General features: G+C 43.0%; 1 protein-coding gene across 1 annotated transcript in view; it reads right to left on the bottom strand.

Annotated features, from left to right (window-relative positions):
• The window catches only part of GABRR1 (gamma-aminobutyric acid type A receptor subunit rho1), a 31,722-nt gene extending 21,394 nt beyond the window's left edge, over positions 1-10,328 (bottom strand). Inside the window, exon 1 of the mRNA XM_082730592.1 lies at positions 10,167-10,328. Within this exon, the coding sequence (XP_082586718.1) occupies positions 10,167-10,285 (119 nt within the window). The 5' untranslated portion in view covers positions 10,286-10,328. The remainder of the gene's footprint in view (positions 1-10,166) is intronic.
• Between the last annotated feature and the right edge of the window lie 9,127 nt (positions 10,329-19,455).

Here is a 19,455-nt window from a genome sequence, read left to right as displayed (position 1 = left end):
TCCTGGAAGAATTCCCAGGTTTCCCCCCCTTCCCACCAAAGTCAATACTTCCCCTCTGCCTTTATTAGAATATGCACCAGCTCCTGTGTGTGTGTGTGTGTGTGTGTGTGTGTGTGAGGGGAGGAAGCTTTTGACCACTTCTTGCACTTCACCATGAACTCTACCAGGGAGGGACTCTACCTCGTGTACCTCTATAGCCCCAGCTCCTCGCTGTGTGCAGAACTCAGATTTCACAAAAATACATAGAAAATACGGAGGGAGAAGCATAAACCCAAGGGGACATTCTGAAGAATCAAATGGTCCTGTGAGAAATGTGCGAAGGAGGTCAACGTTTAAATGAGGGACACAAGAAAGGTGCTCAAGACAAGCAGCTTTCCTTAAAAGTGTATCCTGAGTCAGGGGAGTGTGCAGAGGGAAATACTCTGTTTGGAGGAGAGCGGGCAATGTTAGCCAATGATTAAGGTAAGGCTGAGCCTCTGCTAACAGAATTAAGTCTCCATCAAAGAGACTGGCCTCTGCATTGGGAAGGGAGCAGTGAAAAGAACGAGTTACTGCCCAGAATAGTGAAAATGCTGGCATGAGATCACCTAACTCAGGGTTTCTCAGCCCAACTACACTTTGGGGTCACCCAAGAAACTTAAAACCTCCCAGGCCACACCCCATACCGGGAGTGGGAGACCCAGCCATCAAGAGCTGTCAAACCTCCTCGGTCAATGTTAAGAACCACTGTTCTAATTTTTGTTTAAGTGGAACTCAAGCCTACAGATCCAGATGAATCACAGCTCAGGAAATTTAAGGATTCTGCAGTAGAGAAAAATCTGGAAAATAAGAGAGAGTTCAGAGAACTGGGGACAAGAGATTGACAAAGAAGAAAAAAGAGTATCATGGAAGCTGCTGAATTAAGCTCCAAGAGGATTCCTGGTCACATCCTGGAACTTTGATGACAAAGACAACTTGTGTCCCATCCTGTCGATGGCATGAAACCAGTTAGGGCTCAGACAGAGTGAGACATCCTACACTATCTCCTTTCCTTGGGCAGGGATGGTGGTGGTGGTGGTGGTGCTGTTTACTCTCTAATTGGCAGATCCGCAGAGTGTCCCCAGATGCTGTGCATGGTGTAACTGTCCTCCAGGCAGAGACGAGCCTTAAGGACTGTCTAGTGGGATGAGGGTCTGTGCGGGAGCTTCCTATCTGCGCCCATCACAAGATGGCAGAGGTGAGGCCCCGGGCCCTTAGAGGTTCACTGAGCTTTATGGCAGTCAAGCCCTTTCCCGTACTTTGGCTCACACAGTCCTTATAATAACCCTAAGGTGACAGACCTAACTGACTCCCCTTTACAGATGAAACAGACTTGAGAATGTGCAGTGACTTATCCCCAGTCATGGGGTATGTGGTAGCTCTAGGTCCAAAAGCCAGGGTGATGGATCCACCATCACCCCATTGAGCTTAGGAGCTTTGGTGATACATTCTTGGGGTTGCCTATCACTGTTCCTGCCCAAGCCAGAACATCCACGGAAATCCTCAAAGACACACATCCTGGGCCCCTTATTGCCTTATGGGAACATACATTGAGGGCTAGGATGGCAAGCCGAGTAAGGGCTTGGTGGTGGGGTGTTATCTGGCTGTTTTATATGGGTGGCCAGGGAACACATCCCTGAAAGTGGCAATCAGACAGAGGCCTGAAGAACGTGAGGGAACCACATGCTGAGGTTACCTAAGAGTGCTCCTGGCAGAGGCCGGGCAGGGACAGAGGCTGGGGGCGGGAGGGAGGGGGTGCTGCTCAGTTGTGGCAGGAGCAGCAAGCCGGCCAGTGTGGCGATGGAAGGGAGGTCGGAGAGGAAGGCGGGGGCCAGACCAGCTGAGTTTGCTCTGCGGCCCACGTAAGACTGAACACGGGGCTACTCTCCAGTGTCACCCTGAGTCAGGCCACTATGATATTTTGTATACTTTTTAATATTTTAAAAATATGTTTATATTTTTTATTTCGTATATTTTGTATACTTAGGACATTTTGTATATTTGAGACAATGACCTGATACAGCAGGAAGGACACCCATCAGTGAAGAGGAAGGCGCTCTGCCTCAGGCCCCAAGTTTCCTAGCTGATGAGAGAATACAACACATTTCTTTTATTTTTTCTAAACTTTTTTTTTTTTAAATTTTGTGTATTTATTTGACAAAGAGAGAGCGCGCGCATAAACAAGAGGAGTGGCAGGCAGAGGGAGAGGGCAAAACAGGCTTCCCGATGAGCTGGGAGAAGGCAAAACAGGCTTCCCGATGAGCCTGATGTGGGCTCAATCCCAGGACCCTGGGATCACGACCTGAGCTGAAGGCAGAGGCTTAACCATCTGAGCCACTGGCATCCCAACACATTCCTGCTTTCTGTCTGTTTCTGATAACTCTGCTGTGAAATAAGGGGTTGGGCAGTGGGGGAGCTTGGAGACCTTTTAAGCCTTTTCCAGAAGGCATCCCCTCTATGGTACTAGAGGTAACCTACAGCTCTAGCCTCATGGGTGGATGGCAGTGTGGGAAGGGTCTGTCCATTGGCAGAGCCCCACAGATGTGGTTTTGGTTTCTTCCAGACCCACCAGCACAGGCTGTGTGTGAGTGAGTGTGTGTGCATGTGTGCATTTAATCTTTATTTACCCAATAAGGATGTTACCCTAATGTTATTTATATTATATTTATATTTCTTGAATTGCTACAGAGGTTGTGCATTTTTCCACATAGCGAATAAGTATTTTATATTTTCTTTTGGGTGTAAATACTTCATTTCTTTTGATTTCTTACTAAGCTGGATTTTTGAAGAAGTAACCAATAATCTGCTTTTCAAACCAGAATGCTGGGTTTGGTTTGTATGTAATGGGTAATTTTATGTGTCACCTTTGCTTGGCCATGGTACGTAGTTTCTGGTTAAACACCAGTCTGTTTAAACAAGATGTTGCACTGAGGGTTTTTGTTATGTTTTGTTTATTTGCTTTAGTTTTTATTGAGAGACAGAGAGAGAGAGAGAGCGCGCGCACGCATGCAGTGGGGGAGGGACAGCAGGAGAGGGAGAGAGAAGCTTAAGCAGGATCCCTGTCCAGTGTGGAACCTGATGTGAGCTGGATCCCATGACCCTGAGATCATGACCTCAGACAAAATCAAGAGTCAGATGCTTAACAGACTGAGTCACCCATGTGCCCTGAAGTGAGGTATTTTTAAAGATGTGATTAACATTTACATCAGTGGATTTTAAGCAAAGCAGATTGATTTTCATTGGGTGGGTCTCATCCAATCAGAGAGAAAAGAGATCAATTGATTGATCAATCAATCCAATCATAAGAGAAAAGGCTGAGATCCTCTGAGGAAGAGGGAATTCTGCCACCAGATCGCCTTCAGACTTGAGCTGCAGCCTCAACTCCTGTTGCTGTACAGTTAATCTTACTCCCTCCTCTCTCTCCATACATGTATATTACACCACATCTGTGTCACGCAATGTATCTATGCAACACTGTATATACAGATAGATACATATTACAAGCAGCCTGGTGGTTCTGTTTCTCTGGAGAACCCTAACACAGGGTGTGAGCACTCCTTGACGCTGGAGGTCAGCACACCCGTGGGAGACCTGAGCTGCCTGGAACCAAAAGATATCAGGCTGGTGCGGGTGGGACCAGCCCAACTTCAGTGTGGCTTCTGATGCTATCGCCAAGTCCTATCTCGGGCTCATTTGATCAAGCTTTCTTCTTGCCACCATGACTGATCCCACCAACCTGGTGGGTCCTTAGTACAAACACCCAAGATGCTATCGCCCTCCATGGGGTCAAAAGGGCACAGGAAGACCATGTTTGTTTCCTTACTTCTCAGGTAAAATCTTGACCTAGATCATCTCTTTTATCTTCTACATATGTCCCAACATAAATTCCATATGTGTTCCCATTTGAAGAAGACACTGGATTACTTTCTTTTAATTTAAAGCTCTAATTTTTTCCCCACCTATTCTCTTTATCAGAAATCTCAGATTGTATTTTTCCCATTTATTATAGTTCTTTAACTATTTTCTGACTCATAAAAATCTGTCCCTAATTCCAATGCTGCCTTCTTTATGAGCAACCTGTGTTTAGTGATCATATTCTATTCACTATATACCTATGTGCCTTTGGACATGTTAGACTCTCAGTAAATGTCTTTTGAGTTCCCACAACTAATTAAATATACCAGCTTTTTAAAAACCAAAACCAAAAAAGCAAGCAAACAAAGAGTTTGTTTGTCAAGGAGAGAGCCCACAACGTATTTTGGTAAATGAAGTTACTGAATGAACTTCTTTATCTTCCCCACTTCCTACCCTCCTTTGTGATGGTCAGGGGAGGGCCCTGGACGCGGAGAAATGAGAGGTGTGGAATTCTGAGGGGATGCTGCATAATCTTGTAATAAGCGTTACATGTTTTGGGGCCCTTCTCTTCTTATCCTTAAGTGATGGGATTTCTAAGGTCCTTGAAATTCTGACATTCTGTAAAAATTATTTCATTAATGTGTGTCACCCCCATAAATTGTCAACATCTCAAGTGATCGCCATTGCCTCCCAAGCCCTGGGCACAGTGCCGGGAATGTAGTGAGTACATATTTGTTGGATGAAGTATAGGAATAGCATGAGTTGGGACTCACTCATTTACTTATGCTTACCATTTCTCGAGTATCTACCAAGATATGGTCCTTGAACTTGGGGTGACAAGGATAAAGGTACAAGTTGAGCCTTTGTTATGGACTGGACTGTGCCACCCACCCCCCAGTTCATATGTTAAAGCCCTAAATCCCAGTGTGACTGTTTTGAGTGATTGGTTGGTAAGGAGCTAATTAAGTTTAAATGAGATCATAAGGGGACACCTAGGTGGCTCAGTTAGTTGAGCGCCTGCCTTCGGCTTGGGTCACAATCCCAGCGTCCTGAGATTGAGCCCCGCATCAGACTCCCTGCTCAGTGGGGAGCCTGCTTCTCTCTCTGCCCTCCACCCTGCTTGTAGCTCACTCACTCTCTCACTCTCGCTCTCTCTCTGACAAATAAATAAATAGAATCTTTAAAATAAAAAAAAAAAAAAGGTCATAAGAATTGGGCTCTGATCCAATAGGGCTGGTGTCCTTACAAGAAGAGGAAGAGACACTAGAGATACCCTCTCCACCCCTCTTGGCAAGCACCTAGGAAGGGTCATTTGAGGACCCAGTAAGAAGGGGGCTGTCTATAAGCCAGGCAGAGAGCCTTCATCAGAAAAAGAATTTGCAGGGCGCCTGGGTGGCTCAGTGGTTAAAGCCTCGGCTCAGGTCATGATCCCAGGGTCCCGGGATCGAGCCTCACTTCGGGCTCTCTGCTCAGCAGGGAGCCTGCCTCCTCCTTCTCTCTCTCTCTGCCTGCCTCTCTGCCTACTTGTGATCTGTCTGTCAAATAAATTAAAATCTTAAAAAAAAAAGAAAAGAAAAGAAACAGAATTTGCTGGCACGTTGACCATGGACTTCTAGCCTCCAGACCTGTGATAGAATCACTGTTTATTGCTTAAGCCATAAAGTGGTGGTAATTTGTCATGGCAGCCCGAGCAGACTAGTACAGCCCTCAAGGAGCTCGTAGTCTAGAAGCTGCAGCAGATGAGGAGTGAGCACTAATGCTGAGAGATTAGCCCTCTGAGATGGAATGGATTGGGGGGGAGGGTTGCTGTGGAAGCTCAGAAGTAAGTTGCCCAGTTGAGACTGAGAGGCGGGAGGTGGGGGACGACGAAGTCTCCTCAGAGAATGTGATGTGTCTGGGAAGCATTGAGGCACCCAAAGAAATGAGAAGGAGAAAGATGAGAGGGAAAGCTGTCATGAGCACGGGGAGCCACCACAGACCTCAGGAAACCTTCAGGCTGAATGGCAGGTCATACCTGGACAAGAGCCAGCAGCCCAAAGAAGAGAATCAAAAGTTCAAGCAAACCATCTGGAGAAGGAAGGGACAAGATGAAGAGAAAACACAACTTAGGAGAAAATCAAACTCCTAGATACTTCGGGCAGTCAGAGACCCAGATCACAATCCAGTGGCTTGTGTTCGTCAGGATAGGGATTTGACAGCAAGTATCTCCTGTATCATCATCATCATTGCCTTTCTACCACCTTCCCCCTTCAGCACGTGCACCCGCTAGGTCTCTGCTGGCCTGAGAACTCCTGCCCGGCTTTCTCTCTCACCCTCATCAGTCACAGCCTGTCCATTCACTGCTGAGTTACCTATACCCATCCCATCTTCTCCCGGCTCTTCAACCCACTGTCACTCTTCTCTGAGGTCCTCAGGGGCTCTTAGCTGCTGTGTCTTTGTGTGATCTGACCCTAGTGTCACTCCCTCCCTCTGGAAACCCTTGATGCTTCGAGGGAATGCCTCTCTAGTCTGTGAGTCTCTTGAGGGCAAAATCTGTATTTGCTTTAGGCATTGGGGAAGCGCCCATTGCCGGTGTGGTGCCGGCCTTCAGACAAGCGTTTGGCAACTGTCGAATAAATAACTCTCTTGACATCTTTGACACCTCTCCATTCCAGTCATACACCTATTTCTCTGGTCCTTCTTTTCCAGCGTCCCTCACCGAGGAAGGCTTCTTCCGCCATCCTCTCCTTAAGTGTTGCTGTTCCCGAAGGTTCTGTCCTTGATCCTGCTCTTCTTTCATGCGACTTGCTCTCTTTGGGTCGCTTCTTCCACCCCCATCTACGATGACTTCTGTTAGATCTACGTCTCCAAGCCCATTTCCCTCCTGAGCTGCAGACCTGTAGGCCTCCAACTGGACAGCTCTCTCTTCGCATCTTGGGCAAACACCCTCAGGTCCACGTGTTCATAACGAATGCCTCTTTCCCCCTACATCTGCTCCCCATCCTGCCTTGCTTTCCCTGACACTGCCTTCTATGAGGTCACACAATCCGGATACCTGCTAGTCTTCCACCTGATCGAATTCTGACAATCTAGCTCCTTAAAGCTCTTACATCCATCTCCCCTAGTCCTGTTCTTTCCACCCATACCCTACCTGAGGCTTTCACCCTCTCTCACCTGGGTTACGGCATAGGCTGTGGGCAACTTTCTCTACGTCCCTTCTAGCACCCTTCCCATCCTTCTATGCTACTGCCACCAGTGTGCGCTCTCCAAATTGGACATCAGCTGAAGCTATGCAGACCCGCTTCACCTTCCGAATACACCAGAGTGCCTTAACGTGACAAAGCAAGTATGAGAATGAAACTTGCAACTTCTGGTAGACCAGCTGGCCCTCCCAGAGCGTGAGCTGGCATTTGCCCAAGGGTTTGTGGTGTAGACAAGCTATACCTCCATTCTTCCAGGGAAGAGGGAGAGACAATAACTATTGATCCATTCTAGAAACCTTGCCCAATGCCCTTGCATTTTGATATTTACCAAGCATGATTTGTGAGGAAAATCCCACTGAATGTGCCTCCCATGGAGAGCTTGGGAAACAGCTCTTGAGTTATTTGCCAGGGTGGAGACTAGAATGAGGCAGGTAAGGAACAAAATCTAAGGAGGAATCCCCTTGGGACCATGCACGCACCTTCTTAAATTCTGCACGGTGGGTACCTCACGGGCCTCACCCCGTTGTGTGCACGTGTTCACTGTGCTTCACATTTCATTAGTAGAAACTATGAAGAGAAGCCTGCATACAAATTACCAGCAGTTTATGAGTTGAGAATCTGGAAGAAATTAAGTGAGCCCTTGAAAAATGAAGGCTACATAAAAATAAAACTTAACCTGGCGGGGGATGTGTAAGTCGGGTCCACTGTTTCTGGAAAGCCATTTGGCTAAATATATCTGGAGCTTTAAAGTTCTCGTGCAGTTTGACCCAGTATACTTCCAGGAGTCTATTCTAATTAAAAAACCCTATATATGGGGCACCTGGGTGGCTCAGTGGCCACAGCCACTGCCTTCGGCTCAGGTCATGATTTCAGGGTCCTGGGATTGAGCCCTGCATCAGGCTCTCTGCTTAGGGGGGAGCCTGTTTCCTCCTCTCTCTCTGCCTGCCACTCTGTCTACTTGTGGTCTCTGTCTGTTAAATAAATAAGTAAAATCTTAAAAAAAAAAATCACATATGTAAGGGTTCCTGGCTGGGTCAGTTAAGCATGTGACTCTTGACCTCAGGATTGTGAGTTCAAGCACTTTATGGGGTCATATAGCTTATTTTAAAAAAAGAAAATCCTATATGTAGACAACTATTCTCATGTACAAAGATATTCATGTATAATATTTATAATAACAAAGGAAGCAACTCAATGTCCAAAAGCAGAGGAAACTGCTTAAATGGTGCTAAATTATGTATTATTATGCATCATAATGCAGTCATTCAAATGATAATTATGTAAGCTGTAAATAAGTAAACATGCAAAGTTATATTAAGTAACTTGAGGTTATAAATATAACTATATGTATAGAATAGTCCCAAACTAGTTAATACTCAATATGTGCTTAGACAAAAAGAGTAAAAGAAAATACACAACCATGTTAACAACGTTAACACCCATAAATTTTTGGGTTGGGGGATTATGGGTGAATTTTGTGTTTTTAATACACTGATCCCATTTTTTAAAAATTTAAAATTATAATAGCCATATATGAATTTCATCATAAAAAATGAAAGTTTTATAAGTAATTTTTTAAATTTAATTTTTTAAAGATTTATTTATTTGAGGGGGTGACAGAGGAGAGGGAGATTCTCTAAGACTCCTCTAAGTGTGGAACCCAACCTGGGGCTAGATCCCCCCCGAGCTGATCCTGGGACCTTGAGATCATGACCTGGGCCAAAACCAAGAGTCAGATGCTTAACTGATCATACTACCCAGGTGCAAATAATTTTTTTTTTTTTAAGAAAATCTATTTCACTCTCTGGGACTTCTCTTCATCATTGGTGTTCACCAATAGGTCGCCACTCCAGCTCGGTTTAGGAGAGAGGCTGAGAAGTTCTTGGTGACAACCAATAGGTTTGTCGCTGCGGTTGCTCTTAATCCTCCAGAGCACATTTGATTCAGATAATCTCTGTGGCTGTACCGCTCCACAAATTCCCGTTTGCCCAAGCAACCTGAGAGTCTGAGGGAACCAGGGCATGTGGCTTGTACTCAGCAGTCCCCCTCCGTGTCCAGGACTTCCCACGGTCCCCTGATATTTGAGCTCCTGGTTATGTGATGTCGTTAAAACATCCTGGAGTGCTGTGCGCCATCGCTGGCTGTCCGGGAGCCCATGTGTGAAGGGCTCTCAAAACCCAGGAGGGGAGCACTGAAGAGTCAGACCCCCAGCCCTGTCACTAGCCCTGATCTGCAGAAAGCTACACTTCCATTCACACTAATTGATATTTCGGACCTCTGTTCATATTTCTGTCCGGAGATAATGAGACCTGAAGCTGAATTTGGACTTAAAGCTGATAAAGAACTGAGAATCAAGAATGCCCTCTCTCTCCTCATCCATAAAGAGGTAGAGCTGGATCAGGTTTCCTCCAACGGTGCTATTTCACTGACGAATGTGGGGCTAGCAGGCGTGCCGCTGTGCACTGCCATCAGTTAGTGACCGGGGCTGCCATCAGAGCCACCTGAGTGAGTCCAGGTGCCAAAGGGGCCGTCCCCCTCTGCCCCCACTGCCTCCTCGGACCCCGGTATGGCTGGGGGTTACATGTACCATTGACAACGAGCAAGCAACTGGTCTGCAGGCAGGTCCGTCCCTGCACCTCCCCATTTACTAGTAAGGGACAATCAGTTGACCCCATCTAGCCATACAGCTTGAAGAAAGCTGCCTTGTTTTCTTTTAAAAGACATCAAAAGAGATCCAGATCCACGAATGTACCAGAAATAATTAGAATGAAAATCATTCTCACTAATCAAAGACCCCATTGGTTATTTGAGAATTTGCAGATTTGTCCCAACCTAGGAGGCAGACATCAAATAATTGCCCTTAACTTTTTTAAATGAGGTGACTATGTTCTTTTTTCTGGAGTCTTTTGCGTAAGACGATTCATAAGAGATTCGTAATGCCAGCACTCTATCTAATCTAACATCATTAAAAACAACATAATTCCAACTTCCTAAAAGGGAGGGAGCAGGAGAACAAAGGGAAAAGGTGGGGAAGGGCACCCACATAAAACACCGTATGTTGGAATTGCCTCGGGGCAATACCTTGAGCTCTATCCCCAGAAGTCTACTCACCTGCCTTTCTTAGACATCTCGTGTACTTCTCTTCGTCCATGCACTTTGCTTTCAGTGGCCCAAACCCATCCCCACCACAAAATGAAGACTCCAACTTTCATATTCTGGACAGCCAGCATGGGTTTCCAAATGCAAATGGTTCTCTCAAAAAAAAAAAAAAAAAAAAAAAAAAACAGCAAAAAGGAAAATGATGTTCTTTTCTCTCTTAAGACATTATTGGTCTGTTCATTAATTCCAAGGATGTTTACTCATGCAAAAAAAAAAAAAAAAAAAAAAAAATCAAGCCACAGTATGTAATCTGGAGAGCAGGAGAAAGCAATTTCCACTAAACCTATAAATCCTCCTACGTCAGATGTCAGGGATTTTCTGAACTGAGGTTGAAGTCCTGTGTTCCTGTTGAACAATTATTTCGGCTGGTCTAAATTAGCTCATCATCAGATGTGGCGAATATGTTAGTAAAGATCTATATTTTCTGGTCCAATGAATAGGAGGAAAATGGACCAAAGCAATTTCCAAAATGAGAAATGCTAGAGGTACTGACTGCTTCATATGCCAAGTTAATGAGCTCCTCCCTGGATCTATTTTAAGCTTCCAGCCATTATTATTTGCTTTAGCTGAGGGCTGGATTTGCACAGCTCCCTGCCCCCATTCCTGCCTCTGCTGAATCCACAAAAGCCTGGGGCTTCCTACCTGGGCAGGTTGTTTATAGGGCTGAGGTTGGGAGGGCTAGGTGGGGAAGAGGATTTTTTGTTTTTGTTTTGCACAAAAAGAACCAAAATTCCTTGTCAGCAGTATTATTTGTATTATGAACTTGATCAGACTTTTCACATTAAAAGATAGCAGAAATAAATTAGGAATAGCCATTAAGTCTGTGATATCTATTGATAAAAGAATGGGCCCCAAATGGTGTCACTTATGCTAAGCTCCATGTCACCAAACCAAGACTTAGTTTTGGCCCCCCCACAGAAATGTCATCTTAAATGATTCGATCAGAAGTCACCTACCTAATTAGCACTAGTTAGTAAACTGCCTGATAGACCCTTACCATCCCCTAAAGGAAAGTAACCTTGTAGTGACAATCTACTTTTTCATCTAATGTAACTTCCTTGTCCCATCCCTTTTCTGCTTATACAAATCTTTCATTTTATATAGTTCCTCAGAGCTCCTTTCTATCTGCTGGATTAGATGCTGACTGATTGGTGAATCATTGAATAAAGCCAGTAAGAGCTTCAAAATGTACTCGGTTGAGTTTTTTAAACACCGTATATAATTTTTCTTTTTCTTTGATGCTTATTCAAAGACTGATGTAAGCAATGGGCCAGCGTTTGTGTCTTCAATAAAAAAGGGCACTCCAAGACCTTGTGGACAACCATAGCACAAGGTCCTTTAAACCGTTGACCCTTCAAATCTCAGCTGACATGGCTTGGATAACTTTCAGAGTATATCGGTGGAACTTAGTCAGGATTTCCAAGACTCTTTATAGCTGAAAAGCAGACAGTTTCATGAAACTACTAACCCATCACCCATAAGAAAGAGAATTAATTATGTAAGACCAAACAAAATGGTACAGGAAATTTTATTGAGGTTATTTGGAGCACTGTTGACTTGTTTTAATGTCCTATTTGTTGGATGTGTAAGGAAACCTTTCCTTTTTTCTTCTTATGCTGTATGCAATTCACAATAATTTTGTAAATTCTACTGTTGTAAACTAAAACAAAACATTTAAAAATGACATGCGGTTCTAACTGACACAATTAATTACCCTTCTCAGGTAATTCAGAAACTTACTTAATCTCTTTACTTTCAATATAATTGTTTACATATGCTCAGTAAGTATCTGTCCTTCTTTGTGCCAAGACATAATTGGAAGATTCCATTATGCAAGCAATGCCTTGCCTGGAATATTGTAGTTGAGAATGATGCTCAGTTGAATAGATGTGACAAGCCATTCTAAAGAACAAAGGGTGGGCCCCCCCCCACCCCCGCTGGCTCAGTAGATAGGGCATCCAACTCTCGATCTAGGGATTGAAAGTTCGAGCCCCACGTTGAGTGTAGAGATTACTTAAAAAGAAGATCTTTTTAAACATTTTTGAAAAGAATAAAGAGCAAAGCTTGGCTGTAATTATGGAGTGAAAGCTTATAAAGTCCTCCCAGGAAAACTGACCTGAATGAGTTCATAGGGTCCAGCCTGATAGTTAGTAAGGAAGTTCACTTCAAAGGCAAGCCATTGGGATATTTTTTCAAAACCTCAAGAAGAAAGGAATTTACCCAAATGTAAAGGTACTGCAGCTGAAATCTGGTGGAGTATCTTGGGACAACAAATAAGATGTGTTTTTCCAAGTTTCTTTATGAACACTTACAGCCGGAAGTTAATTTGGGACCATTCAATACTGTATGACTCTAGATTTCTCCAAGTAGGCTGAGAGGAGGCCTGTCTAATCAATACACAATTGTGATGCACCTATCTAATTAATCAGCCAAATCTAATGAGACCAGCTTTTTTTGATGACCAAGAATAATCTTTAAATTATGTATGACCACAGGGGGAAGGAAGTCTGCCAGGAGAAATTGTCAGATACTGAAAGGGACCAAAGAGATTATTGGGTGTCCTTGCAGTAGAATGCTAAGCCTTGTCCAGCGGACCCTCCAGGGATTATCTCAACCTCTCAGGATGTGGCCTTTGATTGTCTTTGACCAGGCTATTTTACAACTCTGTCCAAGTAGACATCAACATGTTGAGAGATGATAGTAATGTATCTTTTCTGTCCATAGCTTTGCAAAGTATTCCTTTTGTTCAGTACAGAATATAAATCAAATCCTCATATGAACTAGTTGTAACATCTTACTAGTCCTTTTGCTAATTAATGAGTTAAATAGAAACTTTGACATGTGTTCATTTTTATAGTTAGATGAGAGTTATGATTAGATCTTCTTATATAAATTATCCTTTAACAGCAGTCAATAAACAGATGTTGAAGATAATTCAATATATAGAAATAAGGGCAGAATATGTGATGTCTGCAGAAGTCAACACAAGTCAAGCATGATTAGACACTCAATTGTATTTCAGTGACTTGCTGACCTGAAGAATCAAAGTGGCAAAAGGGAAAGATCCTGGGGCTGAGTACACAAAAATCTCTAGGCCAAGAAGGCATTGAGAAGTCCATTAAAGGCTCTTTGGTGCTCATGTTGTAATATTGGAAAATGTAGTTCTTTCTAGTTTGGAGGATCCTGGACATAACCAAAGAGGGTAAATCCAGATGGCTTCAAATACCCATTTCTCACGTTCTCTCAGTAGTTTAGCAGAGAGCTGGCTCAACAGGTCTGAGTCTAGCTCAACGCAAGGACAGGCTGATGCTAGATGCCCAGCCTTCCTAACAAGGCCACTTCTACCACCAGACAGAACCCTATGGGGTGAGGTCTTGTCTTGGAGTCCTTTCTGCATTTGGGCCTGACCAATCATTCTCAGCCCAAGCACCCTTTGTGGGGGAATCATGAGGGCTCAGAAATACTCAGAAAGTATTGTGCCTTCCCTACTTATAAGTGCTCTTACTAATGTTTTCTCCTCACTAACACCATGTGACTCTATAGAAAGAGTATCCATGCCATTTTTGCAAGATAAAGATATAGGAGGACTTTGTGAAGATGACATGGAGCCTGAGACAACTAGCTAGGGCTAGCATCCAGATTCAGGAAGAAAGAGGAGTTGGAAATCATGATCCAAGAATTACTGAGGACACAGACTGACTTACTCAAGTATGGTATTTCCAGACCAATTTTAAATACCACTGTTTTGTTGTTGTTGTTTTTACCATATTCTCCTTTTCCTTTATTCAGCATACCAGTTTCCTTTATTTCTAACTTTTTCTTCCCCCCCTTCTCTTTTTAGATTTATTTTATTTATTTGAGAACAAGAGAGTGCACATGCCAGCAGGAGTGGGGCAGAGGGAGAGAGAGAAACTCAAGCAGACTCCCTCCTGAGCAGAGCCTGATGTGGGGCTCAATCTCACAACCCTGAGATCATGACCTGAGCTGAAATCAAGAGTCAGATGCTCAACCAAATAAGCCACCCAGGCATCCCTCTAACTTCTTTCCTCACTCATCCCAGGCTTCTCTATACCAATGCAGGACCTCCAGGGTAGTATTCCTTCAGTGGAGAAAGGATCAGGTAGTAGTTGAGGCTAGGTTGCTTTCTCCTTGCCATTTATAGGCTTTTCAAGTGTCCCCTTGCCTCCAGGCCTCAGAACAAGCCCAACATTCACTGACCAAGAAGGTCAACTTCAGGCACCACATTCCTGACTGTTCCAAGACAATGGACCTAGGTCTTCATCAATTGTTTTCAAGTTACTCACTCCAGAGCATCCCTAGCTACATGCACCCCAGTCTTGCTCTAGCTTTGAACTCAGTGCCTAAATGAGGTGGTCTGGCATTGGACTGAAACTTGCCAGGTAGGTAGTTAGAGAGAAGAGAGCAAAGAAAATGAACTGGATGAAACAATGATTGGAAGAGTCATTTTTCAGTTCCTGATGCAGCTACTTATTTACTCACTGTATTGCTTAACCTGCAATTTAAACTGTTGTATAATTGAAACATTCAAAGACCAACAATAAGATGGAATATTTTTTCTCTCTCCATAACACTTCAGAGGCAACCAGTCCAGGTGGATAGGCAAGTCTGATCCACACAATGTTTTTTCCATCCTGTTGCCTCTTCTTAGGCTGCATGGTTCATAGGGTCCTTATATGCGTGGTTAAAGCTGGGCTGCCCAGGTCATGGGGAGAGGCAAAGAGAAGAAATGAAAGGCAAGCAATTTCCTTTTAAGAAAGTGACACAAGAGCTGAACTCATCACTTCTATTCACATTCTCCTGGCAAGAAGTTGACCATTTCCCAACTGTGAGGAGTCTGAGAAGGGCACTTTCTCGATGAGTCAACTTATGCCTAGCTAAAACTCCTTCATTAGGTAAAAACAGGAGAATACGTTCAGGGGAACGATCAGCAGTCTGACAAACTCAAGTTTTTCTCTCCAACCCAGGAGTCACATAGCAGTGACTTGAATCCCAACTTTTATTCCCATAAACCCACTTTGTTGGGCTCTTTTTCCCCTTGGCCCCTTCACATCTGGAGATGGGTCAGAGCAGCCAACTGAAACAAAGAGGGAACAAAATGTCCATCAGACTGTTAATATCAGGCATACCAAGAAGGCTGTGATATTTACAGCAGGCACCAAAAGCCATCACCCCTGTTCTGCATCTGCAATTTTAGTTTAGTCCAATTCCCTGATCTCTAGATCTTTTTAAGCCCATCTGTAATGTAGTGTGTCATTTTCCTGTTGAATTACTAATCCATAAACCAGCTGGTATTGATGTCACACCGAAACCACCTAAATTATTTAAGTATTTAATATGGTGGTTACAAGAGGCTATTTGGAGATTGCCCACCATCTATTTTACAATTTTTGCCATAGATGGGATGTCTAGATTAGTAAGAAGACTCAGTTAGGGACACTTGGGTGGCCCTGTCAGTTGGGCATCTGCCTTCGGCTCGGGTCATGATCCCAGGGTCCTGGGATCAAGTCCATGTCTGGCTTCTTGCTTGGCGGGGAGTCTGCTTCTCCCTCTGCCTCTGCCCTCCCACTGCTTGTGCTCTCTCTCTGACAAATAAATAAATAAATAAATAAATAATTTTTTTTTTAAAAAAAAGAAGAAGAAGCCTCAGTTAACTGGATTGAATTTTCCACAATTTAAGTCTTTGGGTCTGAACAAACCCCAATGGCTCCAGCCACAGCTACAGTGCCAAGGGTCAACAGACCATCAGAATATAACCCTTTGATAGCAGAGTCTGAATTTTATCCACACATATTTTTTCCTCATAAGAATCATCACAAGCCTGATCCTTGATAGGAATCAATAAATATTTACTGCATAAGTAGATGCCTTTTCTAGATTCACTTTCTGCTTTTCTTTCTTCTCTCTCTGTGTGTGCATCTGTGTGTCTGTGTGTGCATGTGGATACACAGTTGTTCCAGCACCATTTGTTGAAAAAACTATCCTTTCTCCATCAAATGACTTTTGCTCCTTTGTTGGAAATCAGACAGCTATGTTTGTACGGGTCTATTTCTAGTCTCTCTATACTGTTCCATCAATCTGTGGTCTACTCTTTCACAAATACCGTACTGTTATGATCACTGTAACTGTAAGGTAGATCTTGGAGTTGGGTAGAATCAGTCCTCTAACTTTGTTCTTCTTCAATATTTTAATGGCTAGTCAGGATCTTCTGCCTTTCCATATAAACTTTAGAATCACGTTCCTTCTATGGTTTTCTGAAGCACTTTGAATAAAAGCTAAACTCCGTATCCTGGCTTTGAGGCTTCTGCCCATATTTCCAAGTTTATTGGGTTACCTTCTCTCACCTCATCATGCTCCAGACATCATGTTAGATGTGACAGTTTCCTGCTATGATGTTTTATGTGTCATCTTGGAAAGGCCATACAACTCAGTTATTTAATCACACATTAATCTAGGTCTTGCTGGGAAGGCATTCTGTAGATGATGTTCACATCTACCATCAGTTGACTGACTTTAAGTAAAGGAGGTTAGCTTTGATAATGTGGGTGGACCTTATCCAATCAGTTTCAAGAATTTAAGAGTAAACCTGAGTTTTCCAGAAGAAATTTTGCCTTGTAACTACAGCATCATCTCCTGCCTGAGAACTCCAGCTTACTGGCCTGCCCTATAAACTCTGGACTTCCTGCTCCAACAATCACATAAACTGATTCCTTGAAATAAATAAAGTAGGAGATAGATTGTTAGATAAATACAGATATGTAGAAACAGATCTGTATCCTATAGATTCTGTTTTTCCAGAACGTTGGCTGATACACCTGGGCACCTCAAACTCAGCCTCAGGGACTGCCTGGAGCTCTGCTGCCGTCTTGGCAGTGCTGGCTGGCTCTTCTCACTCTTTGAATCTTAACTGAACATTGCCTTTTCCAAGAAGGCCCCCAACCACCCTACCTAATTAGATTTTGTGTTCTTCCCTTTTTAGCTACTCTGAACAAGATTTCTTTTGCTCATCACTTAGAATCTTTGCGGGCTCAAGTAGGTGCTCAGTAAATATTTAGTGAATGAATAATGAACCTATTCAATGCCCAATGCTTTTATTTCCTAAGGAAGAAAGTACATAAATATATTGACAATATTTTCTAGTTTAATTTTGAAGCCTTCCAAAAAATAAGAAACAATTTCAGATGTTCATGTAGGTAACATTTTAGGAAAACGTTCAAAAATGTTTGAAATGAAAATTATTTTTGATTAGCATTGATTTAGTTTTTTAAACACGATACCATAATTGTCCCAATTTTCTCACCTGGAAGTTCATCCAAATCCAAACCATCCTGTGTAGATCATCTTTTTTAAAGATTTATTTATTTATTTATTTATTTGACAGACAGAGACAAGTAGGCAGGGAGGCAGGCAGAGAGGAGGAAGCAGGTTCCTCGCTGAGCAGAAAGCCTGATGCAGAGCTAGAGCCCAGGACCCCAAGATCCTGACCTGAGCGGAAGGCAGAGGCTTTAATCCACTGAGCCACCCAGGTGCCCCTGTGGCTCATCTTTTTTATAAAATAACCTCTCATGACCACAATAGCTCATCTTGAGCTCTCTTTCTCTGTGTACGGATAGCACTTAACTCTGCACCACAAACTTTAACATTTCATTATCTGCTACTTAAAATGGTTGGCTACTTGTCTCACATACACTGTGTTAACCTTCTTTCTCTAAAGACAATATAAAATGTCATCAACTGTATCTTATTCATCTTTTTATCACACCAGCACCCAGCACAAGACTTTGTACACTGTTGGTTGAAAAATTACATTCTTTTTTGATTCTTTATTTCTCAAAATTATGGTAAAATAATAAATGTTTCAGAAATGCTTAGACAAATTATCTGGTGATTCTCTGAACAACAATCCCTCAAACACTAGGCCCAAATCCTTGGGATGTTGGACATTTGGTCTCCCTCCTGTGAGGCAACTCCTACTCCCGGCTTTGGCAAGTTCTTTCCAAAAGGAGCCACAAGTGGGTTTTTTAAATGTGATGTTTAGTTTTAATTGATTAGAGGTTATAAACATAAATTAGCAACAAAAGACAGTAAGAAAAACATATATGTAATCCCCCACCCTTGAAAAAGAGAATGAAGGCAGCAGTAAATATTCCTTTTTTTTTTGTTTGCTTTAACTACCATGGTTTGTTATTTTAGATGACTTGAATTTTTCCCTCCATAAGTAACGAGAGGAGGACTTATTATATACAGAGTATTCCCAACACAGTAATGGACATCTTGGGTGACTCTGGATATTTTTTGACATGTTGTGCTGTAATCTCTCATTTGGAATAATCCCTCTAAGTTACAGTTCCATCTAGGACTAACAGTAAATAATAGGTATCTGTAAAGTGCTATGTCCATGGAAAGAATAATATCACAGAAATAATTTGCAGCAATTCCTCAACAAGCGACTTATGGAAAACCTATAGACAGTTTAAAATAGAAAGTAGTCGAGGGGCCCCTGGGTGGCTCAGTTGGCTAAGCGTCTGACTCTTGATCTCAGATCAGGTCTTGATCTCAGGGTCCTGAGTTCAAGCCCCGTGAAAAGTAGTAAATATAGTGGCTCTCAAGAAACAGAGTCTTAACTATAGAGAACAAACTGATTGTTATCAGAGGGGAGGTGGGTTGGGGGATGGGTGAAATAAGTGAGGGGGGGTTAAAGAGAGCACTTACCATGCTGAGCACTCAGTAATATATGGAAGTGTTGAGTCACTATATTGTGCACCTGAAATTGACATAACACTGTATATTAAATATAGTGGCATTCTAAAAAAAATTTTTTTTAACCTAAAAAAAGAGAGAGGTAATATCTCTCAATCACTACTTCAACCCACTCAATGGACTGAAGACCACTGGGTGCCCTTGAGGAAAGCAAATGGAGTCCATCAGTCTATAAAGGTACTGTATCTGCAAAAAATAGAGGCTTGACTCAAGCAGGCTTAAAAAGAAATGTATTATCTCACAATAACAAGATATCCAGGCTCCAAGGTTGTTTGATTTAGTGGTATCATCTGAAACTCAGGTTCTTTTGTTTCTTTTAAGATTTTATTTATTTATTTGTCAGAGAGAGAGAGAGTGCGCACAAGCAGGCAGAGCTGCAGGCAGAGGCAGAGAGAGAAGGAGGCTCCCCACTGAACAAGAAGCCCGATATGGGACTCGATCCCAGCACCCTGGGCTCATGACA

The sequence above is a fragment of the Mustela nivalis genome, assembly GCF_964662115.1.
Source record: "Mustela nivalis genome assembly, chromosome: 5".
NCBI classification, from domain to species: Eukaryota; Metazoa; Chordata; class Mammalia; order Carnivora; family Mustelidae; genus Mustela; species Mustela nivalis.
This window is presented reverse-complemented; position numbering and strand designations above follow the sequence as displayed.